The 27,532-nt window shown below is 45.7% G+C and overlaps 1 protein-coding gene across 1 annotated transcript in view; it reads left to right on the forward strand.

Annotated features, from left to right (window-relative positions):
* LOC134540943 (uncharacterized) overlaps nucleotides 1-27,532 on the forward strand; it is a 148,166-nt gene that overhangs the window by 22,711 nt on the left and 97,923 nt on the right. The window contains exon 2 of the mRNA XM_063384028.1: nucleotides 1,894-2,082. Within this exon, the coding sequence (XP_063240098.1) occupies nucleotides 1,894-2,082 (189 nt within the window). The remainder of the gene's footprint in view (nucleotides 1-1,893; nucleotides 2,083-27,532) is intronic.

Below are 27,532 nucleotides of genomic sequence, written 5' to 3' on the forward strand. Positions count from 1 at the left end.
CAATTTATTTTTAGTATGTGAACACTCTGATTTGAAATGCCAAAATGAATTGTAGACTTGTGAGATAGACTTCATAAGTGCAATTTATGTTCGATTGGAGTGTACTTTTTTGTTCAGTAATTTTATTCAGTTAGAGATTGTGATCGAAATCATGGCTAAAAATAATATTAATGAAAAAGCAGATAAGAGGTATTATCAAAGGCAACTAGGAAATAAACCACCATAAGTGGCGCCAAAAAGTGCCTTTGAACGTATGCGAGAGAACAGGATTTGGAAAAGGAGTTTTTTTTTATTGTAGATCATACACGCATTCTCAATTATTATCTCTTGTTCAATTAAAATAATACTAATATTTATCTCTCTGTGTACCTGATAAACAAGAAGTATCACTTCTGCCGTGCGTGGATTCCAGTTGTAACATCCCAGCTCTCTGTGCACGACATCTGCTGAGAGGAAGTTCGAGAATGGAACGGTAGTCACGTGTAACGGAAACGTGTAACCGCGGTGCTGCCATCTGCGGCGGATGACGCGAACCAAAGTTCTCAAAGCCAAAATAAAAAAATTATAATTTAAATTTGATGAAATTTAACAAGATGGGCAGTATTTAAATAAAATTACTCGTCGAATATTAGGTCCGTTAGGTCAGGTATTTAGAGTTGTTTTAAGCATTTTTTTTTGCTTTTATCGGATCCGTTACATTATATATTTTTTTATAATTTTGGTCTGCTAACCAAATGATTCAATAGTCGACGTAGCTACTCCGGTGACTAATCGTAGCGATGGGTGTGGAAACAATAATTTAGTTGAAAAAAAAAACAACAACACAATTGCGTATATTTGTCACGCTCGGCGTTATTTTTTTAAAATAATTGTACGTTAAATTTCGTGTCCGAGACCCGAGTCTCGTGTCACGAGTGCATTTGCAACACGAGGACACGTGGACCTGCCGGTCACAACTTAGAATCTTCTAAGTTATACCTGTTCTAAGTGGTGTGTTTATAAAGTATGATAGTTCTCAGTTATGTGGTTCGACGTTGTGTGTGTTTCTCAGTTATAACTTTCTAAGTTATGACGTTTCTAAATTGTGTGGTTCTGCGGTTAGTGTTATTAAGTTTTGACCTTCTAAGTTGTGTGTTTCTACGTTGTGTGTTTCTAAGATATGATCGTTCTAACTTATGACAGTTCTAAGTTACGTGAATTTTTTTTCCAGATTTCTAAGTAACGACTGTTCTAAGTTGCGTAAATTATGTGTGGTACCCGGTGCCACACATCTCATGCGATTGCTGAGTCTCTTGACAGAGATAATGGCGGCTTCAGGATGACTTTTCGGGAGGGGCTATCGCACAAAGAAAGGTCGTAGTTGCAAAAAAAAATGAAAGTGGTCAGATATTGGGCTTGGAATATTATTTACAAATTACAGGTTTCAAATTCAGAACCTTAGTTATAGCTCCATGCAACTTTCGATGAAATAAAAAAAGATAAAGTTTAACATATGAAATTAAATATTTTAAGTAAACATAAATATACACTAATCAATAAAATTGGTGTCGGGAGGGGCTATCGCCCCCACCGCCCCCCCCCCCCCTTCTGGAGCCGCGCTTGGACAGAGAAGGCCTGGGTGCGGTGTGTGTACAGTGTAGTGTGCCTGGAAAACTAAACTGGGTCGACGCACATAACCTCACCTACCTGGCCCTGAGGTCCTTGGAAAGGGGTCACAGCGGACAGGTGTGCGGAGAGAACACAATGCACCTAGCCTTCTCCCCCTCCCTTCCGCGACAACCGATGAGAGAAGTGAAGACGAGGAAAGGTTTATTATTGTTGTGGTGGCTGCGCGCACACGGGGGGTGGGGGTCGACCGCTGAATCGATGCGCGCGCCGCCGTGACGTCACCAGGTGGGAGGGCCCGCGTGACGTCACACTGCCGGCCCCGGCGGGCGAGCTGGGAGTGGGGATAGATTCGTGCCAGTCGCGAGCGGGCAGTTGCGGCGAGCAGGTCGGTGCTTGCGTGTGCGTGTGTGCGCGCGTGCTCAGTCGTGCCAACCTAGCAGGCCGCCGCCGGGCCGGAGCTGTGCAGACCCCCAGGTGAGTGACGTCACACTGCAGGCCATGCTGCGGTCGTAATGTCCTGAACTTTGGACAACTGGTAAACTTTCATTTTCCCAAATCTGTGTCATAAAAGAATTTAACTCTCGTTTTCCGAGGGCCCCCCGTTTCAAAAGGTAAACAGAAAATTAACGGACATTTATGTTAGAGTGAGACCCGCGCGAGTGACGTCAAAACTGTAGGCCCGGCTGCCTTTTTTTTTCTTTTCAAAAAACTAAGGAAAGAGACATCATTGGGGGGTGAAATTGATGCCCTAGCGTGTTTGCTACGTCAGGTACAGGCAACCGTCCTGGCATATTGGATGCGCGAGAGGTTTTTTTTTTCTTCAAATGTGTGGTGGACACAGTGGCAATTGTTTTTAAAACTAAGGAAATAAACATAATTTGGGGGGGGGGGGGAATTAGTGCCTTCGCGTGTCGTCACGTCAGGTACAGGCAACTGTCCTGGCATGGATACGCGAGAGATTTCACACGGAATGCTTTATAAAGTTTTAAATTTCAACCGTCTTTTTTTTTAATGTGTGGGCACAGTGTGGCGTTTTGCTACGTCAGGTACAGGCAACCGTCCTGGCATAGTGGATACGCGAGAGATTTCACGTGGAATGCTTGGATAAAGTTTTGAATTTCAACCGGTTTTTTTTTTGTTTTTTTTTTATTTTTATGCGTGGACACAGTGGCAATGGTTTTAAACCAACGTGTGACAAAGCTATGTTCTGGCTGCAGGCTCGGCGGTGAACACAGAATGGATCAAAGTTATTCTTTGGTAACGGCCCAATGAATTGTATAGTTGCACCATTCGCATGGCAGATTGGAACATCTATAAGGCATAATTTGTACCCAGAGCATATGCAATGTCAGGTTATGCCAGGACAGAACAGAAGATCGAAGTAGTGCTCCTAGTATATCATAAGGATCATAACGAGTCAATACCTAGGATAGTCTAGGTCGGACTTTACCCGGAGCAGTGGCGGATCCAGAGGTTCACCTCGGAGGGGGCACTCTAGGTTTTCAGAACAGCCGGAGAAAAAATGTATTAAGATTACCAAAATTTGTATTTTAATCTACTCGCACTACACATAACGTCCAACCACCAGATTTTATGATTCTACAAGTAATTCATTAATTATATTAAAATATTTTATTGGTTTCAAAAGCAATCATTTTTGTTGGCAATATTAATTTAGCAGACACCTGGTTTTTCGGGGGGGGGGGGGGGGGGCACTTGCCCCTCGTGCCCCCCCCCCCCTCCCCTTGGATCCGCCACTGGCCCGGAGTAACTTGGCAGGCCCGGCTGCAGTTGCAATGTCCTAAACTTGTGGCGGACAGTGACGTAATGCGCGTGGCGTGGGCAGTGGTCCGAGGACATTGGTAACTTGGAACCTCATTGTTCCAAATCTGTGTCCTTTGGTGTCATAGAAGAATGAACACTCGTTTCCGGGGACCCCGTTTCAAAAAGGTAAACAGGAAAATAACGGACATTTATTAGAGTTTTACTTTTTTTTTTGTCTTACAGAATATATATAAATAAATATTATTGGTACTTACGTATTAACTCCACCGCAGCGGAAGTTGCGCTAATGCGCCAATAAAGAGCAATCTTGTTCGCACGCGCACGCAGTTATCTTTTGGATTCTGGTAAACGTAAGTTTTGGAAATGTAATTTAAGACAAGTGTGATCAGGATAAAAAAAAAACACTGTGAACTCATGTGAACGGTTGATTAGGTCAGGCATGGGCGTAGATCCCGGGGGGGCCAGGGGGGCCCGGGCCCCCCTGGAATTAATGGGCCCCTCCTTGGGGGGGCCCACTTCGTGATTTTAAATTAATGGTGTACACAACATATATATATATATCAGATTATTATTTACAATGACGACAGACACTTTGACATGCTTTACATTCCTACCTTCGAGTTCCGTAGTATTATTTTCCCTTACCCCTTCTGCGAAAGCCATGGTATAGAGTTTTCCAGTGAGAACTTTGAAACCCTTAATTCCTAGAAACCGTTCATGCCAAAGGACGAAGCTAGGGTTCCGTTAGCATTACCTCCCCATTGTTACCCACACTACCTTGTCCTCTGAAACGACAGTATTATAGGTTTCAGGTAGTCTTGTTTTTAAAGTGGTTTTGCTCTCGTGTGCGCCAGTCTTCTGCTTTCTTGGCAAACATCAACATGGATAAGTTCGTGACACGGAAGAAACGGAAAACAGAATCTGATTCTCACCTGGTAAGCTTGATTGTTTTATAAGTAGTGACTAGTATTTAGGTAATATATATTTTATTTAAGTGATTATGTAACGTTATTTTTTCCAGTAAATAAACAACTTAATACTTTAACAGTAATTATAGCAGAATTTAGTTTATTTACGAACTGAAACTTATATACCATTTTCTGGAATTTTTTAGCTCATCTCCATTTTGTAAGGCTAGCTGATCTGTACGTTACATGTGAATATACAGGAAATAATTTTTTTCCTCGTCAATATGGAATTTAAAATCACTCCCCTTTTATTATCAAACGATAATTTTCACAATTCATGGCCGATAATCACTTTATAACATTTGTTATTTGATAACTGCAACACTGCACGAGTAAACAGAAGTAAGAGTGAGAAAGAAGTATTTGAACGTTACACATCCATATTTAAGTTAATTAGGAAGCAAACGCGTCTCTTTAATAATTAATCAAGCAGCATATTTGAACTAAATAATTCACTGCCAAAACACTGATTATCTAAATATAAGCCGAGAAATGTATGTAGTTTAATTAGCTGAAGGATACATTTCATAGTTCTATCTCCGAGATTTTTCATTTGTGTCATTAAGTTTTTTTTCTTTTTTACCTGGTTGATGCCTTTACTTAATAAAATAGTCTTTAAGGGTTTTAATATGATTCGATCGTACATTTGATGTTGATCCGTTTATTAGCTTTGGCGCTTTGGGCTTTTAGGGCGCATCAAAAACTGTGAACAAAGAATTTCACGAACAACATTTGAATCGCAGTAATTATTTGATGTGGCATAAAAAAAACCGACAAAGTGCGAGTCGAACTCGCGCACGAAGGGTTCCGTACCATTATCTATAAAAACGGCAAAAAAAAAAATCATGTCTGTTGTATGGGAGCCTCACTTAAATATTTATTTTATTCTGTTTTAGTATTTCTTGTTATAGCGGGAACAGAAATACATAATTTGTGAAATTTTATTCTGTTTTCACGTTTGTTGTATGGGAGCTCTGAGGCGCCTGAAGACATGGTTAAGCAGTACCATGACTCAAACCCGTCTGAACTCAGTGACTGTGTGTCATGTTCACAAAAGTCGTTTGGATGAACTTAGTTTACATGAATTAGCTAAAGATTTTGCTTCAAGATCTGAAATTAGAATAAACACTTTTGTAAAATGGTAATGCATGGGTAGGGTGTTATCTATTTGCATTATATTCACGTATATTATTTTTATAGATTTTTTCATGGATATTTTATGTATTTAGGTTAGCAAATTATTCAAACATGTTTGAGAGATCACTTCTTATAGTCATTAATTAATAATTACTAAAACATATGTTGCTCTGCTTTATTGTTAATATCACTTACGTAAAAAAAAAGTGTATAACATACGAGCTTATCATCCAGAGAAGACTTGTTTCGGTTGACCTCTAGCGCAAAATTCTTAAACCACATAATTCACGGCCCCCCCCTGGAAATCCTACAGATTTGCGCCCATGAGGTCAGGATACCTACATCATACATTTGTAATTTTCCTAAGCAACCATAAGAAATATTTTATAATATTTTTTAATGTAGCCAACCAACCGTCCACAACGTTTGAAAGTTGTTTTAATGTAGCTAACCTTACCTAATTGACCATTCACAATAGCTGCGGTTCACATATTTATCTAAATATTCAAAACTTAACCTGCGTGCACATTTACAAAGCATAAAAAAATAGTAAACTAAAAAAAAAAAATCGAAAAACGGTTATTCTGGCGCTCTATATTTACCGCGCTCTGGTGACTTTATTGTAGACAGTCCTGTTTCCCGTGCGATAATGTGTCGTCATTAACATTAGGATAAGGACACGGACCTCCCACAGGTTCGGACAGTGTTATAAGGGCCTTTGTCGCACGTAGAACGGCATCGTCCCAAGTCCGGATCTGCTGATTTCTAAAGTAGTCACCAGAGCCTTTGAATATATATACTGTATAGAAGTCGCGAGTGGATAGGATTTACTCTACGTTTTTCAGAAGCGTAAAATGAGCAGCTTGGGAACTTCACCGCTGCAGTGCGCTGCCGTAACGCCCTGTATCGTCTTAGTTGTTATTTACCCGTTAGGGCGCAGCACTGTCGCCCGCTGTCATTCCCCGCACCCCCCATCTATCATTCACTGCAGCTCACGGTCGTTCAACGGGAGGGGGAAGGGGTGTTTGAAGAGTTCGACACTTGTCCGCTAGGGACCACCACAAGTCGATGTCCTAGAGATGGTGGTGATTGCGGCGGTGAATTAACCAACTACCTCAAAACCGTATTAGAAATTTTAACCTGGGCTGGCGACTTCTATACAGTATATATATTCAAAGCCAGAGCGCGGTGAAACCAGAGCGCCAAATTTTTTTTTAAATTGTTTTTGTTCATTGTTTTCAGGCATTGTAAATTAGTACGAAAAGTTTTGAATATTCATTTAACGTGTGAAAGTTTTGGGAGTTCAATAATATCTATTTATTCGTAAGGCAAGAGTAAATGCTACTAAATGAATTAAAAGCACACTGCAAAAATTAATTCATGTGTTCAAGTCTTTGAAGTGCCGGTCGCAAACGGACAGCACCGTTAAATATTTTGTCTCGATCTTCTTGGTTTCATACCACACCGTCCGTTATTTTCTGTTTACGTTTTTGAAACCGCAAATATCACGAGTGTAGTTGTTCTACTTCTATGCTACCAACGGTCCCAGGTTGAGACAAAAAAATTTCAAATTGACCAATGTATTCGGACCACTATGGACGTCATCAATGACGTCAGAGGGTCACGTGGACCAATCAGCGATCAGTGTTCCTCGGACACAGTTTGAGACTTTGCTGTTGTGGACGGACCTATTAATGGCATTTTAAAATACCCGTTTGTAATATAAAACACTCCCATTAAATGTTTGTCAGACCTGTCTCCCCAATTTTTCCCAACCCTAGATCCGATTTTTGCCGAGTCCTTAGCCAGTCAGACCTTTGAATATATATACTGTATAGAAGTCGCGAGTGGATAGGATTTACTCTACGTTTTTCAGAAGCGTATGATGAGCAGCTTGGGAACTTCACCGCTGCAGTGCGCTGCCGTAACGCCCTGTATCGTCTTAGTTGTTATTTACACGTTAGAGAGCAGCACTGTCGCCCGCTGTCATTCCCCGCACCCCCAACCAATCATTCACTGCAGCTCAAGGTCGTTCAACAGGAGGGGGAAGGGGTGTTTGAAGAGTTCGACACTTGTCCGCTAGGGACCACCACAAGTGAATGCCCTAGAGATGGTGGAGATTGCGGCGGTGAATTAACCAACTACCTCAAAACCGTATTAGAAATTTTAACCTGGGCTGGCGACTTCTATACAGTATATATATATATATATATTCAAAGGTCAGACTCAGTATCGTTTCATCCCCGCCTTGGCGCACAGACGTCGCCTGTAATACGCCTCCGATCCGCGACGAGAACTGCTATGGTTAGGAAAAATCATTTGCGAGATCTTGATGAAGGCACTAAGTTATTGTGGGTGATGCAACCTGAGGTGGAATCACAAACCTCGAAGGCAGTTAGTTACCCGTGTTGATAATGATAATGCAACTGTCCAAACTCCTTGTTGTTGGCGTCAGTTTATTGAATTCAAACGTTTTTTTTTATTCCTTCCTATAATATAAAGTACCTAGATGACCGAGCTTTGCTCGGTGTTTTTTTTGGTAAATTGTGTTTTTTAGAAATTGTATTTAAATACGAATTACATACTGATGAAATATGAATAATATTTTTCGATCTTACCGACATAGTAGGTAATAAGCGTTTTTTTTTTCAAAGATCGTTTAGGCATTTTTAAGTGAACACATGAGTTAAAAAGACACAAATAATATAAGTAAACAATTGATTTTCTTGGTCTAACCTCAAACGAAACACTCATTGGCTTAGTGTTGCTTAACAACGCCATCTACTGGAGTAGCTTTAGTGTTGTGTCGTTAAAGCTGTTAGTTGCTCCCAATTAAAAAAAAAATGGTATTATTACTCGCCAATAGATGTCAGGAAGAGTCATTTATGTTTAAGTTGATTATCGATAAAGTTGATTATTGAAAACACGGATAAAACGACATTTTCTAAAAATGAATCCTAGCTAGATCGATTTAACGCCCCCGAAACCCCCTGCATATTAAATTTCATGAAAATCGTTGGAGCCGTTTTCGGGATTCAGATTTATACACACACACACACACACACACACACACACACACACACACACAATAATTGCTCGTTTAAAGATATAAGATTCATGTATTCGCCGCTGCTGATCCATGATTCGGTTTGAAAATAAATAATAGTGTATACATTTAAAAAAAATGGCAGCTATAGGTACACGAGACATCTTAACCATTTCGGATGCAGGTTATAGACTGCGTCATGAAACTTTTCTCAAATTAGACATTTCTCAAAAAGTACATCGTACCAGTGGTCTTTGTGTCCTTCTGCCACAAACACCATGTGATGCTTTTGCAAGTGACAGTTCAGTTGGGAAATGTCACTGCTACTTAAGACCTACTAAACGGACTTTACCCACGAGAAACTAACACTTAAAAAATAGAATAGTACCACAGATTATGGGCTCCGCCTACCCGGACACACACACGGCTTCAGGGAAAACAACGCGATTTCAAAACTAGGTGGGGTCTGCTTACGAAAAGCATTTTAGAGTTCGCTGAGGACCGAAAAGTACTTTTGATTTCGGATTAAGTTTTTAAACTGTATTTTTAGAAGAGTTAAAATAGCTAAAACGCGTGTTTTCAGAGTAATTTTTAGGCGTAAAATAACCGTTACAGATTCTTGAATGCACTCAAGGGACTTGCATTCCACATTTATCTTCATTTCTCCGCAATATAATGTTACGGTCGCCGCTCAAATTTAACAATTATTCTGTTCAGAACCTTGCGCTTAGAGGCTATACCGCGCTAGATATACCAGCGAGCGTCGCGCTTATCATCCCGCCTTACTAACACACATACACCGGCACCTTGCTGTCTGATAAAGTCTCTAATGTCCTATCAAGTCTCTAATGTCCAATCAAGTGTAATGTCCAATCAAGTGTCTAATGTCCAATCAAGTCTAATGTGAAAAATGAAAAACAATACCATGGACACACAAGAACAAGAAAAAAAAGTAGAAGGTGTTAGCTTAAAGGGCTCTTCCTTTCCCCCGGATATTGTATTTCATTATCATCTAACTTTCCGCAGTATCTACCAGCTATAGAACCCGGCTTTGCGCTGGTAGATGGAGCGTTTTATTCGTCACAGAAAGTCAGGGGTTTATCTGTTTATTGTTTTAATCACTTTGTAAATAAATTCGCTTCATTTGTGATTATTTTGGGACTACTTTTCCCCATGCTACTATGTGTATTTTGTCGTGTATTTTTTGTCATGTATGCTACATTATTCGCTTGTATTTTATTCGTGTTATGGACTTCAGGAAGAGACAAATGACCGTTTGGTATTGGCAGCAAGTGTGTGTAATTGGTTTGTTGCGTGTTTATATTATTGTATTTTTGGCTTTACCGCCATATGTACTCTCTTTCCGCTATACAAGAATTTTTTTGGAAACTGAAAAACTGTGTTGACGCTCGTTAGTGTTTGCAGCGCGGCATCGCCTTTAACGCACGGCGCGCAGTCTTCTCGTCTTGCTTGGGGCAACTGTGAAATCTCAGCGGTAACCGCATCATTAGTTGGCGCCGCAGACACGAAGATAAAGGCGTAATGCAAGGCCCGTTGGGTAGTTACAAGAATCGCTATCGGGGTGATTTCATTCCTAAAAATAAACACTGTTTAAAACGAAATGCGGATCCGGAAACTACGCATCCGCCCTCAAGCGTATTCGTAAACTTTCCGGAAACAGACGCCTCTCGGATGACTCGAGCAGTTTTCAAGTCACGTGGTTTCCTGTGGAGCTCTGCGCCCAGGCAGGCGGGCTTTGACAGTCACAATAAGAAACTAGAGGTGTAAAAGTAACGAAAAAAAGCGTACCCGTATTTATTCGTTACTATAACAATTAGTTCTCGTTACTATCGTATCATTACGTTACTCGTTACTTCTGATACCTCATGACATGTCATGTTATGTTAGAGCAACGAATCGAGTCTTATTGCGTACGCGTACAGTATGACGTCGCAACGTCGAAACATTCGTAATTTTTAGAAAACATACTTATCGATTACATACCAAACTGCGTGAGGTGCATTTTTTTTTTACTTTTCCGTATTTTTAACCAGACTTGTGTTTCAGTCATTCTAAATTTAATTTGATTTAATAGGTAAAGTGTAGAACTACAAGTGAACTGTTCCATACTACGAAAAATGCGAGTAACGAGATGCAGCCGTGTGTAACGTTTCGTTACTCTGTACTAGATGGCGCACCCGTTACTCAGTACCGAATACATACGTTTTGCTACAGCTCTATAAGAAACCAGTATCTAAATTAATTACTGTCAGGTATCTGGTATTCAATTTGTAATGATATGATGGAAAGAATTACAAAAATACTGGGTTTGGATCCAAAATTATGTTTCCTTGCAAAGTATAAATATAATATATTATATATATGAACACATGTGTGTACCACATGCTGGTTTAACCAGCTTTGACCAAGAAAGCAGTCAATTTTTTTTTTTTTTACAAATATCAGTAGGTAACTGCTCCCTGATAATGGCGACTGCAATGTCGACCGAAACGTCGGTGAATTATCCGCCATGGACGCGGCTACAACCCAGAAGCCAAGCTATTTCAAAATCGTTGATTGTTAATTTTAAAAAAAGGCGCGGGAGGGGGGGGGGGGGTTATCTGTAAAGTCGGTTTACAGACGATAATTTTACGTGTGATAACGTCACAGGAAAACATTGATGAAAAATTGCATACTTTTTATTTTTCAAATATTATTTACAGTTTTTTGCAAATTTAATATAAATAATCTGTTTAAATATAATCACGAACAATTAGTTATAGAAATAAACTGAAATCAAATCAATTTCAATAAATTGTTAATTGAATTGACGAAATTGGACAAATAAATCATTTTTTTTTTAAATTGCTGCTTTTAAAAAGCCTGTTTGATATTATAGAATATTTTCTCGCACGGTGGTTTGCCGGTTCTTGCACGCTCGGCTCAGGCGGAACGTGACAATGAGTCATGCTTTTTTTCGTGCGTGCAGCCCCGGCGTTCATCGATTTATAAGACGCTATCACGTCAAAAAAGTTTTTTTTTTTAAACCATTGTGGTTAAAATAAGCCGACACTGATCGCAATAATCCGTTAAAGAAAGTGAAAGTGCAAACCGTCTGGCACGGTAGCTGCGTTGTCTTCGCGCAAAGCTCGTTGTTCTGGCACAGAGATGGAGCAGGGGGGGGGGGGGGGGTGTTTTCCCGGAGCTTGTGTTCGTCTTGATTAGCGGCGGGCCTGCTGACCCACTTGGCGGGTCGCCCCGAGGCCACAGAACAAGGAGGGAAATAAACAACTGCGACTCTTACAGTGGAAACTGAAACCACGTGTCGCTATCTGTTGGGCGGGCCCGTAACTACCAGCAAATAAAAAAAATCGGAATAGAGGTTCTTTTTCGTTCCGCCCCGCCAAAAATTCACTCATTTTATTGACAGTGAGAGGTACAAAAATATATACACACGAAGGAGAACATTTGAATACATTAAACAAGAGAAAGATATTTACAATAATTGTTGCATAGCATGGCACTGGTTCCCTTCCAACATTCAAGTCATTGGGGGCAGGTGATATGTGTGAGGTGAAGTGTCTATTTACACTTGGTGGTGAGGGTGGTGATCTGGTGATGGTGTGATGGTGTGGCCGGGTCCGTTGGCTCGGGCCCGGTCCTTGCGGCTAGCGTCTGGATCTGCGTCTCGGTGGGTTGGTCGGTAGAGAGAACGTATTTTTTTTTTGTTATATGAAGTTATCTCCTTGGCGGCACAAATCTAATTTTTTTTTCCTAACCTAAATTAAAACTAAGTGTGTTTGGGAGGGGTCTGGATTAGGGACAGACTCTAAGTGCGTCTCAGGCCGAAGCCTATACGCTCTAATTATGCAGGGGTTAGCCATGCGGGAGAGGGTGCATGCATCGTGTGCTAGGAGGGGGATTGGCCAGCCATGGCAGCGATTGGCGCCATGACTAACTCCCCTCACTGAATATTCTAGGCTAAAACTAGATAAGTTGGGCCCAGGTAAAACCTGCATAGACACAGGGAAAACCCTGGGCACTTACATGCGGGATGCAAAAATTCATGCATTAATTACATGCGGGTTGGCTACGGGAGTAGAAGGATGGCTCAGGAAGAAGAGTTGGAAGAGTAGAAAATATCTACTAAGCAAGGGCGGGCGCTTGGACATTTCTGTCCGCTTTTTGGTTTGGGCATGACTGGTTTTTAGGGGGCGACTTTCGTCGTTTCCCGCCAGGCTGCCAGCCAGCCAGGTTAGCTGAAAGAGAGAAATGCACAAATCTAATTTAATCGATGCGAAAATACTTAATGTTGTTTTGTAATAAACCGTCATGTAATAAATAAAGGAGTAGGAGGTGCAAAAACTCATTGTATTACACACCAAAAAATTAGTGGCTACCTAAATAGAGTGAATTTCCACTGGTTTTGTTTGCCTGATAATAGCTTGTAGATTACTTCTCCTAATCAATAAATGTTGTTATGTCAGCGATGTATATATTATGAAAACTACTATCTAGCGGATGGGCCCATAACTACTTCAAAAAACTAGGTCTCAGTCTCGGTAATTAGAGTTCCTCCTCCGTGCGGGTGGTGGGCGTGGCCTGGCCAGTGGCGCTAGCGCCGCTGGCGGCCGAGTCTGCAACTAACACAACACTCCTGCTCCCCGTGGTCGTGTCTTGAAACAACCGCGCCTGACGAAGGGTGCTTCTAGCGCGGTGTCACCTCTGGACTGGCGCGCAGTCTTCTCCCGGTGCGTATGAGCGGCGACCGTAAAGGGCGCCACACACGATCAGTCCAAACTGACAGTTTAGACTATACAGTCGGAACTGAACAGCCAGAACTGCCGTGTGTGTGCAAGGACGTTGGACTGAATAGTTTGAACTGATGGACTGACGGACTGATAACTTTCCATCAAATCGGACTGTGTGCTCAAAAGCCCACAGTCAGAACTGCCGTGTGGGGGTATAGACATTCCGTCAGTCCAAACTGTCAGTCCATTTAATCAACAGCTGAGATTCGTAGCAGACGTCTTTGTTTATATAATCTTTGTTTGCTTTAGTTTTAGGTTTGTATCATAGAAAAGGGAGAGATATAGTTTGTGTTTATTGTGAAATAGATTTATTCCTCTGAAATGGCTTCCTGGTCGAAAGATTTTCTTGCTAATTTTATAGAGTTATGGCATGAACATGAATGTTTGTGGAACATCAAAAGTAAAGATTACCACAACAACATTAAAAAGAATACCTAACCACAAGACTGATCATGTGTGGGGAAAGCTTCAGTTTAGTCCAAACTGTCAGTTCGTACTGTTCAGTCCGAACTGAGCGCATGGACTGATCGTGTGTGCAGAGAGCCAGTTCATTCCAAACTGTAAGTTCCGACCCGTAGGTGGATAATCTTTGGTTCCGACTGAACAGTCCGAACTGATGATTTGGACTGACGTGTGTGGGGGGCCTTAGCATTATATTGGCGGAGAAATGAAGATAAAGGGGTAATGCAAGTCCCTTTAGTGCTTTCAAGAACCTGTACCGGTTGTTTCACGCCTCAGAATTACTCTGAAGTCATGCGTTTGAGCTATTTTAACTCTTCTAAAAGCACAGTTTTAAAAACTTAATCCGAAATCGAAAGTATGCTGGGAGCTGGCAGGGCTCTGTATATTTGTGCCTGGCCTCTTGTGATTGACTAACTGATGAAGACTTATGACAAGTACACGTATATTTAAAGCCCTACCGCCTCTCAGCTGAATATGCCTAATGGCATGAGCGAAACGTCGGTTTCAAACCTTCCTTGCGATGCGATTAAACTTCGAAGCTGAGATAGTTTTAATGTAGTATGTCTGTAAAATAATGCCCCAGTTACAAATTTTAAAAGTATCAACTGTGAAGAGACGTAGTGTGTTGGTTCAAAGTCACAATTAAAAAAGTTACTCAAACCGTTTCAGTTAAGCGCTTGCGCGAATACTGATTTGTTGTTTTCTCGCTTGCGGCGCCACCTGCGCAAAATGGCGACTCCTGAACGTAAAGCTTTTTGTGTTCTGCAATTTGATAAGAGTGAATCTGTAATTTCAGTTCAACGTGCGTTTCGTTTAAAGTTTAATTGTGATCCCCTGTGTGGCAAAAACACCCGCCGATGGTAATGGAAATTTGAGACGACAGAGCTCTTTTTCGCTGGCCTCCACGTTCACCTGCCATTACGCCATGCGATTGTTTATCTTTGAAGCTTTATAAAAGATCGTGTCTACTTTCCGCCGCTACCTAATGATCTGCCAGAGTTGAGACACAGAACTGAAGAGGCTATTGCTTACATTACTCCGGACGTGTTGACCAAAGTGTGGGAAGAATTGGACTTTAGGTTGGATGTGTGCCATTATAACTAAAGGTGCACACATTGAACATTTGAAAGAAAAATTAGGTTAGTTTACCTTCAATTTCACGTGTAATTATTTGTAAAGAGTCTAATTAATTTAATTTGTTATAATATACCATTGAAACTGGTATATTCTGTTATGGTGTTTGGCAACCCTGTGATGTATGTGCATTGGTGTTTGTGCTTTCGTTACGGAACGTCATCATTTGCGCGCGCCCATGGAGCAATTCCTTCCTTCTCTCTCTCCCTCTTTCTCTCTCTGTCTCGTCCTCGCTTCCCCTCTTGGAGATCGTAGCAGATGTAGGGCAGACGGCGACGGTCTAGTTTTAAGAAGACTGAAAGTTCAGTGAAGGACAAGGTGGCGTTTATTCTGCCTGCTGACCCACGATTTGGAATACCTCTGCCCAGCCAGGCTTATCCAAACCTAGAAAACATACATTGCTCCTTTTTTTTTTTTTTTTTTTTTTAACTAATTTTACAGCTTCAGGTCAGGTCGAGACGATGATTCGTCATAGCGTAACGAAAAGTGCAACGCCGAGTAGTGGTGTGCTCGGTGGCGAAGAGAGACGGAGGAACAAAAAATGTTGAGCGCCCCACTCCTTACTCTTGGGCAGGCGGTAAGGCCCCCCCCCCCCCCCCCCCCACACACACACAATTGGTCTTGTGTGTGTTGTTGCTGTTTCATCGTAGAACATGGAAGATACTCTGGATGTAGCAGTCGCAGTTGCACTTATAGTTAGAAAAAATTGGTTGTCTGTAAAGTCGGTTTACGGACGATAGTTTAACGTGACAACGTCATAACAAAACATTGATGAAATGATTGCGCATACTTTATGAATAAAATTGAATCATTTTTATTTTAATAATAAAAGAATAAATACTTGAAATTATACTAGCAATCAGATTTTTAAAATGCAAGAATAATTAACCTTTATTGCCGAAATTGTTGCTGTAATAAGCAATGAAAACCACATTAACTTTTCACTTCACTTTATAAACAATCGAGTGGAAGAGAGATAGATGCGACGCAAGCGTACAATGTGCGTAACGGGACACAGCTGAACGGAACAATGTGCGTAACGGGACACTTTTTCGTGCGTGCAGCCGGCGTTCATCTATTTATTAGACGTTGTCACGTCAAAAAATGTTAATTTCCCTTCCCTGCGCACGACCGTAATGTGCTCTTTTGTGGGTCAGTGGGAGTGGGTTGGCAAACCTGGCGGTCGTGTATTGCGCGCGCGACCTACTGTTACTGTTGCAACTGTGCAAGCGGCTTACGCCCATTTTACCTGCCAGAAAGTCTAGTACATGCCCGGATACAATGTTCTAGATCTGTAGCAAACTGCATCCGGTACTGAGTAACGGGTGCGCCATCTACTACCGAGTAACGAAACCTTACACACGAATGCATTTCGTTACTCGCATTTTTCGTAGTATGGGATTTATCTTTAGAATGTTGTTTAAATTTTATTGTCAATTAATAATTTTCGACGCCTATTTGTTGCTTTTTTCATTATAATGGACGCATAATGGATTGCTCACGGTTAAAATTTTCAAAGTAGTAAATCCATTGCAAATTTAGTAGATCCCGTCAACAGTTCACTTCTTGTAGTTCTGCACTTTACCTAAATTTAGAATGATAAACACAAGTCTGGTTCAAAATACGGAAAAGTGAAAAATGCACCTTACGCAGTTGTGTGTGTAATGTATAAGTACGTATGTTTTCTACAAATTACGAATGTTGCGACGCCGCGACGTCATACTGTACGCGTACGCAATACGACTCGATTCGTCGCTCTGACATAACATAGCATGTCGTGAGGTATCAGAAGTAACGAGTAACGTAACGATACGATAGTAACGAGTACTAATTGTTATAGTAACGAATACATACGAGTACGCTTTTTGACGTGACAACGTCTAATAAATCGATGAACGCCGGCTGCAAGCACGAAAAGTGTCCCATTACGCACATTGTCCCGTTTCACTGTGTCCCGTTACCCTAATTTTATATTGCTCTTTGCTAACCTGAACCTCCTAGCATTGCGACCGAGTCCGTGGCGTAATTCTGTTTTCATGCATTTCAATGTAACATTTTCATTGCTCTTTGCTAACCCGTTCCTCATAGCATTGCTGCAGAGTCCGTGGCGCAAATATCTCTCTTCCACTCGATTGGAACAACCATCGATTTGACTTTTTCGAGGCACATTAAACTTGAAACACTCCCATTCGTTTCCTACTTTTCCTATCATCGTCCTATCCTTAACAGAATAACACAGATTGGAAGAAGTTAAATAGCAAACATGTATAAAAGTTATAGTTAAAATAATCTGTTCGTTAAAGTAATAAAAATATTTGAATTAATGAGTGCAAATAAAATAAATTGATCAATTAAATTGTAGATTTCATTTCACTCCTTTGCATCCATACAAAATAGTGATAATTCAATAAAAAGGATTCAATTTTATTCATAAAACTATGCAATCATTTCATCAATGTTTTGTTATGACGTCACGTTAAACTATCGTCCGTAAACCGACTTTACAGACAACCAATTTTTTTTCGTTACTTTTACACCTCTACAGTGTTCTAGGCGCGACTGTACTGTCCCTAATGCCTTCCCGAGCCTACGTGTGGTGATTCTCGGAATTGAGCTGAAAACTGCATAGAGAAGGGTGGAGGAAATATGACCCGTTATCACATATTTGATAGTCGTTAGCCTTGCATCGACGATTCCACTGCAAATTTCAACAGAATAACCACATCGCGCAGGGCAGCCACCTTATATATCGACCATCAAATTACCAACGATCAACATTAAAAATACGGGTTATTTCCTAATTTCTGAATGAAATTGTTTAAAAAAAGGCAAAATAGCACTTCTTTATGCCGAAGCGATTCATGGTCACAAGAAAGAGAAAATACAGCAAAAATAAGATGTTCTCCAGTCCAACAAGTATACTTTTATTATTGGTTCACTCACGAACTCGCGGCAATTTTTTTCACAAAAAAAACTTTTGAAAGATGTTAGATAAATATTGTGCAGGTTAACTCAATCATGGACCTAAAAAAAGGGGCAAAACAATTAACACAATCAAATGTCACACTGGATTCCGTGTTGCAGCAAAGACGAACAAGCATAAAAAATTGACATATTAAAAAAATACTAATAATTTTTTGTTTGCGATAAACTTCTTTGGAGTAAGAAGGCGTAGTGTGTCTGGGCGGGACCAAGGAGTATAGAAGTAGAGAGAGATTTCACTACCAGATTGAACCTCTTTCCTTATTTTTTTCTCGGATAACCGCCAGTAAGTATGTAATGTAATAATACCAACAACCAGCGTGAAATAAACCATGCAAAAATGTATTTTAAATACGTATTTTATTAATGCACAATGTTAAATTATGGTTTTAAAATAGTTTTCAAACGGTTTTTTTTATTTATTAAATGTATATACAAAAATTGAATTATATGTTATTGTTTAAGAAGGTAATTTTGTTTGTCCCAATACCGCAGGATCTAGGGCTCCATATTGTATTGGATCTGGGGTTTTATTTTTATTTCAGATTAATGGAAATATTTTTAATTTCCCCCCCCCCCCACAATTTTTTAAAATTAGAATATTTCTGAGAATAACTTAGGTTATCATTTATCCATCAAATTAATAACTTATTCTGAAGTCCAACAAATACAAATAACCCAACAACCCCATGTTTACCTGTAGATTGTCAAATATTTATTTTCAACTAAAATATTTCACATCGTTTCTAGGCTTAATATTTTCACAGTGCGGCACCCAACATCTACTTCCAAAAGTTTTCTTCTTAACTTTTTCCATCTCAAATTTATAAATAACTCAAAGTAATAACAAATTGCATTCGTTTCAAATTCAAACTTTAACAGTTTTAAATTTTTAAACGAACAGTGACACCAACACCTACATTCAAAATATCAAAGAAATAATGTATTTACCATGAATGATTTTAAACAAGTAAACTAAAGTAAATTTCGAAAATAAAATTAGATTCCTTCATCAAAGTTAAATTATTCAACATAAAATTATAAAATTATTTAGTTTAAAATAGCTTCCTCACGTTGGCACAAGTATTTTCCACAGTCTTCAATAAGCCATCGTTGGCCCTATCTAGTGACTATCCCCTGGGCGGGACGAAGTGAAGGAATCCTGGAAAGAAAGAGGAAAACTGCTCTCTTGTCCGCGGACGACAGTCAAGTTATGGGGATCTCTCCTCCTTTTTGATAACTCAGCCTTCATATCCTATAAGGACTTCCAGGCTGGGGCCCCCATGGGCATGGATGCGGATACGCCGCACACGCAACCAGGAAGAGCGTTAGAGCTTTTAGCTATACACAGAGGCTGAGGCTACCCATCCCAGCTTATGTACCACCTCCGGCCCCCTACCCCACTCAGCTCACCAGCAAGTTGGATGCTCCCTTAGCCCTCCGGAGTTGTCATCACTTCTGGCGCCTGCCCCAGTCTCCCGCCTCACACTGGGACTCCTCAATCACCCAGCGAACCCGCGGTCCGGTGGAGGCCTACCCAACCTCTCCCAGCTGACCAGGTTGGTAACCGGAGCAGTTCTCGTCGCTCAACACGCCGGCACATCAGCGGGTTGGGGAGCCCTGATACCTGCCCCTAAAGCACTCGGGGCACCACTCGCAAGTACGAGTCCTTCCCAGCAAGAATCCTGGGCCTTAGAGGAAACCTCAGTGGGGCGCCATTCAAACATGGTGGATTCTCCCCGTACTACGACCAACTTTTGGTCTCGTCGGCAGACTGTTCGCCTGTAGCTAGACCAGACCGTCACTCTTCAGAGTGCAGCCACGGGGTGTCCTCGTCGCCTCGGAAAACCCTCCGACCCGCCGTACCTCGGCCCGACGGGCCGGCCGGACGACAGTCAGCGGGAAAAATCGGCACGTTCTTGGAAGCTACGTGACCCAGGACAAAGCCAACGCCGCGCGCGGAATTTCTCTGAACTAACTGCCCGCCGCTCTCAGTGCCAGCTCCCGACGTTCTTCGCCGGAGAAAACTGAACTCGTGGAGCAGTTGAAATAACAGTATGTTCGTAAATTGTCCCAGTTATATAACATTTAATGGCATCAGCTGTGAGCGTTGTGGAGTTTTTCGGTTCAATTGTCACAATCAAAGAGTGTAACTCTGAACTAGTTTTAGAAATAAGCGCATGCGCGAGAGTACTGCTTTGTTGTTTTCTCGCTTGCGGCGCCACTTACGCTGGATGGCGGCTCCTGAGCGAAAAGCGTTTTGTGTTCTGCAAATTACCCGTGGAACATCTTTGCACGAAGAGTGGTTGAACGTACAAGTCCCTGACCGTTGGATTGGTCGTAATGGTCGAGACGACAGAGCTCTTTTCCGCTGGCCTCCACGTTTACCTGACATAACTTCATGCGATGTTTTCCTTTGAAGCTTTATAAAAGATAGTGTCTACGTTCCGCCGCTACCTAATGATTTGTCAGAGTTGAGACACAGAATTGAAGAGGCTATTGATTCCATTACTCAGGTCGTGTTAACCAAAGTGTGAAAAGAATTGGACTTTAGGTTAGATGTGTGCCGTACAACCAGAGATGCACATACTGAACATTTGTTAAGGAAAACTAGGTTAGTTTACATTCAGTTTGATGTATGACTTGTTGTACGAAGTCTAAATTAAACTGTTATAATATACAATTGGCAAATGGGACATTTGTTTTATGGAAATTCTTTCAAAAATTACTAGTTGTGTTTGTCGAATGAATACTGTGGTGGTGGAAATGGATGATGAGTATGAAGTTCGACGTCCGGGGGTAAAGTTTTAGTTACGTTAGGATTATTTTGTTTTAAATCGTGTGACGGGTGACACCATGTTTTACTCATACCTCCCCATCTCCTATAAAGAGAGCCCCGAGTTACCACCACATAATATGGCAATATTAATGTATGAAAAATACGTCATAACAAACATTTTGTAAGAGAACACTTTGAAAGAAGAATTGTTTAATGTAAATTACGTTGGATAAAATTTAAGGTTTTTTATTTCATTTTGGGAAAATTTTTGTAGGGGTTGACGTATAGCAACAGCTTGTAACTTTGCCGCAACAGACAGTTAAAAAGTTGGAGTGATGAGAATGCGGATAAAAAAAAAACTGGGACCTCCCACGAGAAAAGCATGTTTTCAATGTTAATTGCGTCACATGTATAATTTTTTTTTATTTGTGTGTGGCCTTCTTTTTTTAAATGCTGTTGAAATATCGTCCGTAAGGCGCGCGCAGGTTGCAAAAATTAACTGTCCTCTATTGTAATTCCGTAACGCGCCTCAGGAGGCATAGTGCAGTGTGGTGAGGGAAGCCTACGATTCACTCGTCCTTCTGGACATATCCGAATGCTCACGTTGGCAAGCCTTCTTTTCACAGACGAGAGAGCCAAACCCGAAGTTCCCCGAAGTTCATGCTCGCTTTTTTTTCTGTACCACAACAGGTGTATTTATTTGGGGAAAACCGTTTACGTGATTTCAACAGTATCTTTAATGTAGCTATCCTAACCAAATAAACCGTCCACAATGTTTTAAAGTATTTTTAATGTAGCTAACCTAACCTAATTGACCATTAGTTATCATGAGTTGTATATTTATTTACAATGAACAAAAAAAAATGAAGATGCACGATCGTTCGTTTGGCTTTCTCGTCTGTTGAAAGAAGGCATGCCAGCGTGAGTATTCGGGTATGTCCAGAAGGACGAGCGAATCGTAAGCTTCCCGTGCGGTAACGCGGCACCGACTGTACCTGATCTGTACCCTCTGTGCAGTGAAAAGACGTTAGGGGCGGTGGGCGTGGCCAGGCTCGTCCTGTCCGGAAGGCGACATGTTAGGGGCGCGCCCGGCCCCGGAGGCTGGACTGCGCGCGGCTGGGGCGTATCTCCCCACTCCTTGACCGCCTCCCGCAATCCTTCATCCGGTTCCCGATTCCGCTCGTAACGGACGTCCGAGGCTGCCCGCCGGCCGACTATACACTGCGTTCCCGGAGACCCGAGCGTCCGTGGCTGAACATACACCGCGTTCCCTTCGACCCGAGCCCATATACTCCCTGCCCGCCGGCGACTCTAGACTGCGTTCCCTTCGGCCCGAGCACTCGAGGCTCAACATACACTCCGTTCCCTTCGACCCGAGCCCATATACACCCTGCCCGCCGGCGACTCTAGACTGCGTTCCCTTCGACCCGAGCCCATATACACCCTGCCCGCCGGCCGACTCTAGACTGCGTTCCCTTCGGCCCGAGCACTCGAGGCTCAACATACACTCCGTTCCCTTCGACCCGAGCCCATATACACCCTGCCCGCCGGCGACTCTAGACTGCGTTCCCTTCGACCCGAGCACTCGAGGCTCAACATACACTCCGTTCCCTTCGACCCGAGCCCATATACACCCTGCCCGCCGGCGACTCTAGACTGCGTTCCCTTCGGCCCGAGCACTCGAGGCTCAACATACACTCCGTTCCCTTCGACCCGAGCCCATATACACCCTGCCCGCCGGCGACTCTAGACTGCGTTCCCTTCGACCCGAGCCCATATACACCCTGCCCGCCGGCCGACTCTAGACTGCGTTCCCTTCGGCCCGAGCACTCGAGGCTCAACATACACTCCGTTCCCTTCGACCCGAGCCCATATACACCCTGCCCGCCGGCGACTCTAGACTGCGTTCCCTTCGGCCCGAGCACTCGAGGCTCAACATACACTCCGTTCCCTTCGACCCGAGCCCATATACACCCTGCCCGCCGGCGACTCTAGACTGCGATCCCTTCGGCCCGAGCACTCGAGGCTCAACATACACTCCGTTCCCTTCGACCCGAGTAAATATACACCCTGCCCGCCGGCGACTATAGACTGCATTCCCTTCGACCCGAGCCCATATACACCCTGCCCGCCGGCCGACTCTAGACTGCGTTCCCTTCGACCCGAGCCCATATACACCCTGCCCGCCGGCCGACTCTAGACTGCGTTCCCTTCGACCCGAGCCCATATACACCTTGCCCGCAGGCCGACTCTAGACTGCGTTCCCTTCGACCCGAGCCCATATACACCCTGCCCGCCGGCGACTCTAGACTGCGTTCCCTTCGACCCGAGCCCATATACACCCTGCCCGCCGGCCGACTCTAGACTGCGTTCCCTTCGACCCGAGCCCATATACACCCTGCCCGCCGGCCGACTCTAGACTGCGTTCCCTTCGACCCGAGCCCATATACACCCTGCCCGCCGGCCGACTCTAGACTGCGTTCCCTTCGACCCGAGCCCATATACACCCTGCCCGCCGGCCGACTCTAGACTGCGTTCCCTTCGACCCGAGCCCATATACACCCTGCCCGCCGGCGACTCTAGACTGCGTTCCCTTCGACCCGAGCCCATATACACCCTGCCCGCCGGCGACTCTAGACTGCGTTCCCTTCGGCCCGAGCACTCGAGGCTCAACATACACTGCGTTCCCTTCGACCCGAGCCCATATACACCCTGCCCGCCGGCCGACTCTAGACTGCGTTCCCTTCGACCCGAGCCCATATACACCCTGCCCGGCGGCCGACTCTAGACTGCGTTCCCTTCGACCCGAGCCCATATACACCCTGCCCGCCGGCGACTCTAGACTGCGTTCCCTTCGACCCGAGCCCATATACACCCTGCCCGCCGGCCGACTCTAGACTGCGTTCCCTTCGACCCGAGCCCATATACACCCTGCCCGCCGGCCGACTCTAGACTGCGTTCCCTTCGACCCGAGCCCATATTTACCCTGCCCGCCGGCGACTCTAGACTGCGTTCCCTTCGACCCGAGCACATATACACCCTGCCCGCCGGCCGACTCTAGACTGCGTTCCCTTCGGCCCGAGCACTCGAGGCTCAACATACACTCCGTTCCCTTCGACCCGAGCCCATATAAACCCTGCCCGCCGGCGACTCTAGACTGCGTTCCCTTCGACCCGAGCCCATATACACCCTGCCCGCCGGCCGACTCTAGACTGCATTCCCTTCGACCCGAGCCCATATACACCCTGCCCGCCGGCCGACTCTAGACTGCGTTCCCTTCGACCCGAGCCCATATACACCCTGCCCGCCGGCCGACTCTAGACTGCGTTCCCTTCGACCCGAGCCCATATACACCCTGCCCGCCGGCGACTCTAGACTGCGTTCCCTTCGACCCGAGCCCATATACACCCTGCCCGCCGGCCGACTCTAGACTGTGTTCCCTTCGACCCGAGCCCATATACACCCTGCCCGCCGGCCGACTCTAGACTGCGTTCCCTTCGACCCGAGCCCTTATACACCCTGCCCGCCGGCCGACTCTAGACTGCGTTCCCTTCGACCCGAGCCCATATACACCCTGCCCGCCGGCGACTCTAGACTGCGTTCCCTTCGACCCGAGCCCATATACACCCTGCCCGCCGGCCGACTCTAGACTGTGTTCCCTTCGACCCGAGCCCATATACACCCTGCCCGCCGGCGACTCTAGACTGCGTTCCCTTCGACCCGAGCCCATATACACCCTGCCCGCCGGCCGACTCTAGACTGCGTTCCCTTCGACCCGAGCCCATATACACCCTGCCCGCCGGCCGACTCTAGACTGCGTTCCCTTCGACCTGAGCCCATACACACCCTGCCCGCCGACGACTCTAGACTGCGTTCCCTTCGGCCCGAGCACTCGAGGCTCAACATACACTCCGTTCCCGTCGACCCGAGCCCATATACACCCTGCCCGCCGGCGACTCTAGACTGCGTTCCCTTCGACCCGAGCCCATATACACCCTGCCCGCCGGCCGACTCTAGACTGCGTTCCCTTCGGCCCGAGCACTCGAGGCTCAACATACACTCCGTTCCCTTCGACCCGAGCCCATATACACCCTGCCCGCCGGCGACTCTAGACTGCGTTCCCTTCGGCCCGAGCACTCGAGGCTCAACATACACTCCGTTCCCTTCGACCCGAGCCCATATACACCCTGCCCGCCGGCGACTCTAGACTGCGTTCCCTTCGGCCCGAGCACTCGAGGCTCAACATACACTCCGTTCCCTTCGACCCGAGCCCATATACACCCTGCCCGCCGGCGACTCTAGACTGCGTTCCCTTCGACCCGAGCCCATATACACCCTGCCCGCCGGCCGACTCTAGACTGCGTTCCCTTCGACCCGAGCCCATATACACCCTGCCCGCCGACGACTCTAGACTGCGTTCCCTTCGGCCCGAGCACTCGAGGCTCAACATACACTATGTTCCCTTCGACCCGAGCCCATATACACCCTGCCCGCCGGCGACTCTAGACTGCGTTCCCTTCGGCCCGAGCACTCGAGGCTGAACATACACTCCGTTCCCTTCGACCCGAGCCCATATACACCCTGCCCGCCGGCGACTCTAGACTGCGTTCCCTTCGACCCGAGCCCATATACACCCTGCCCGCCGGCGACTCTAGTCTGTGTTCTTTTCGGCCCGAGCACTCGAGGCTGAACATACACTCCGTTCCCTTCGACCCGAGCCCATATACACCCTGCCCGCATGCAACTCTAGACTGCGTTCCCTTCGACCCGAGCCCATATACACCCTGCCCGCCGGCGACTCTAGACTGCGTTCCCTTCGGCCCGAGCACTCGAGGCTGAACATACACTCCGTTCCCTTCGACCCGAGCCCATATACACCCTGTCCGCCGGCGACTCTAGACTGCGTTCCCTTCGACCCGAGCCCATATACACCCTGCCCGCCGGCGACTCTAGACTGCGTTCCCTTCGGCCCGAGCACTCGAGGCTGAACATACACTCCGTTCCCTTCGACCCGAGCCCATATACACCCTGCCCGCCGGCCGACTCTAGACTGCGTTCCCTTCGACCCGAACCCATATACACCCTGCACGCCGGCCGACTCTAGACTGCGTTCCCTTCGGCCCGAGCACTCGAGGCTCAACATACACTCCGTTCCCTTCGACCCGAGCCCATATACACCCTGCCCGCCGGCCGACTCTAGACTGCGTTCCCTTCGACCCGAGCACTCGAGGCTCAACATACACTCCGTTCCCTTCGACCCGAGTCCATATACACCCTGCCCGCCGGCGACTCTAGACTGCGTTCCCTTCGGCCCGAGCACTCGAGGCTCAACATACACTCCGTTCCCTTCGACCCGAGCCCATATACACCCTGCCCGCCGGCGACTCTAGACTGCGTTCCCTTCGGCCCGAGTACTCGAGGCTGAACATACACTCCGTTCCCTTCGACCCGAGCCCATATACACCCTGCCCGCCGGCGACTCTAGACTGCGTTCCCTTCGACCCGAGCCCATATACACCCTGCCCGCCGGCGACTATACACTGCGTTCCCTTCGGCCCGAGCACTCGAGGCTGAACATACACTCCGTTCCCTTCGACCCGAGCCCATATACACCCTGCCCGCCGGCGACTCTAGACTGCGTTCCCTTCGGCCCGAGCACTCGAGTATCAACATACACTCCGTTCCCTTCGACCCGAGCCCATATACACCCTGCCCGCCGGCGACTCTAGACTGCGTTCCCTTCGGCCCGAGCACTCGAGGCTGAACATACACTCCGTTCCCTTCGACCCGAGCCCATATACACCCTGCCCGCCGGCGACTCTAGACTGCGTTCCCTTCGACCCGAGCCCATATACACCCTGCCCGCCGGCGACTCTAGACTGCGTTCCCTTCGGCCCGAGCACTCGAGGCTCAACATACACTCCGTTCCCTTCGACCCGAGCCCATATACACCCTGCCCGCCGGCGACTCTAGACTGCGTTCCCTTCGGCCCGAGCACTCGAGGCTCAACATACACTCCGTTCCCTTCGACCCTAGCCCATATACACCCTGCCCGCCGGCGACTCTAGACTGCGTTCCCTTCGGCCCGAGCACTCGAGGCTGAACATACACTCCGTTCCCTTCGACCCGAGCCCATATACACCCTGCCCGCCGGCGACTATACACTGCGTTCCCTTCGGCCCGAGCACTCGAGGCTCAACATACACTCTGTTCCCTTCGACCCGAGCCCATATACACCCTGCCCGCCGACGACTCTAGACTGCGTTCCCTTCGACCCGAGCCCATATACACCCTGCCCGCCGGCGACTCTAGACTGCGTTCCCTTCGGCCCGAGCACTCGAGGCTCAACATACACTCCGTTCCCTTCGACCCGAGCCCATATACACCCTGCCCGCCGGCGACTCTAGACTGCGTTCCCTTCGACCCGAGCCCATATACACCCTGCCCGCCGGCTGACTCTAGACTGCGTTCCCTTCGGCCCGAGCACTCGAGGCTCAACATACACTCCGTTCCCTTCGACCCGAGCCCATATACACCCTGCCCGCCGGCGACTCTAGACTGCGTTCCCTTCGGCCCGAGCACTCGAGGCTCAACATACACTCCGTTCCCTTCGACCCGAGCCCATATACACCCTGCCCGCCGGCGACTCTAGACTGCGTTCCCTTCGGCCCGAGCACTCGAGGCTCAACATACACTCCGTTCCCTTCGACCCGAGCCCATATACACCCTGCCCGCCGGCGACTCTAGACTGCGATCCCTTCGGCCCGAGCACTCGAGGCTCAACATACACTCCGTTCCCTTCGACCCGAGTAAATATACA

This window comes from Bacillus rossius, chromosome 17 (assembly GCF_032445375.1).
Source record: "Bacillus rossius redtenbacheri isolate Brsri chromosome 17, Brsri_v3, whole genome shotgun sequence".
Taxonomy (NCBI): Eukaryota; Metazoa; Arthropoda; class Insecta; order Phasmatodea; family Bacillidae; genus Bacillus; species Bacillus rossius.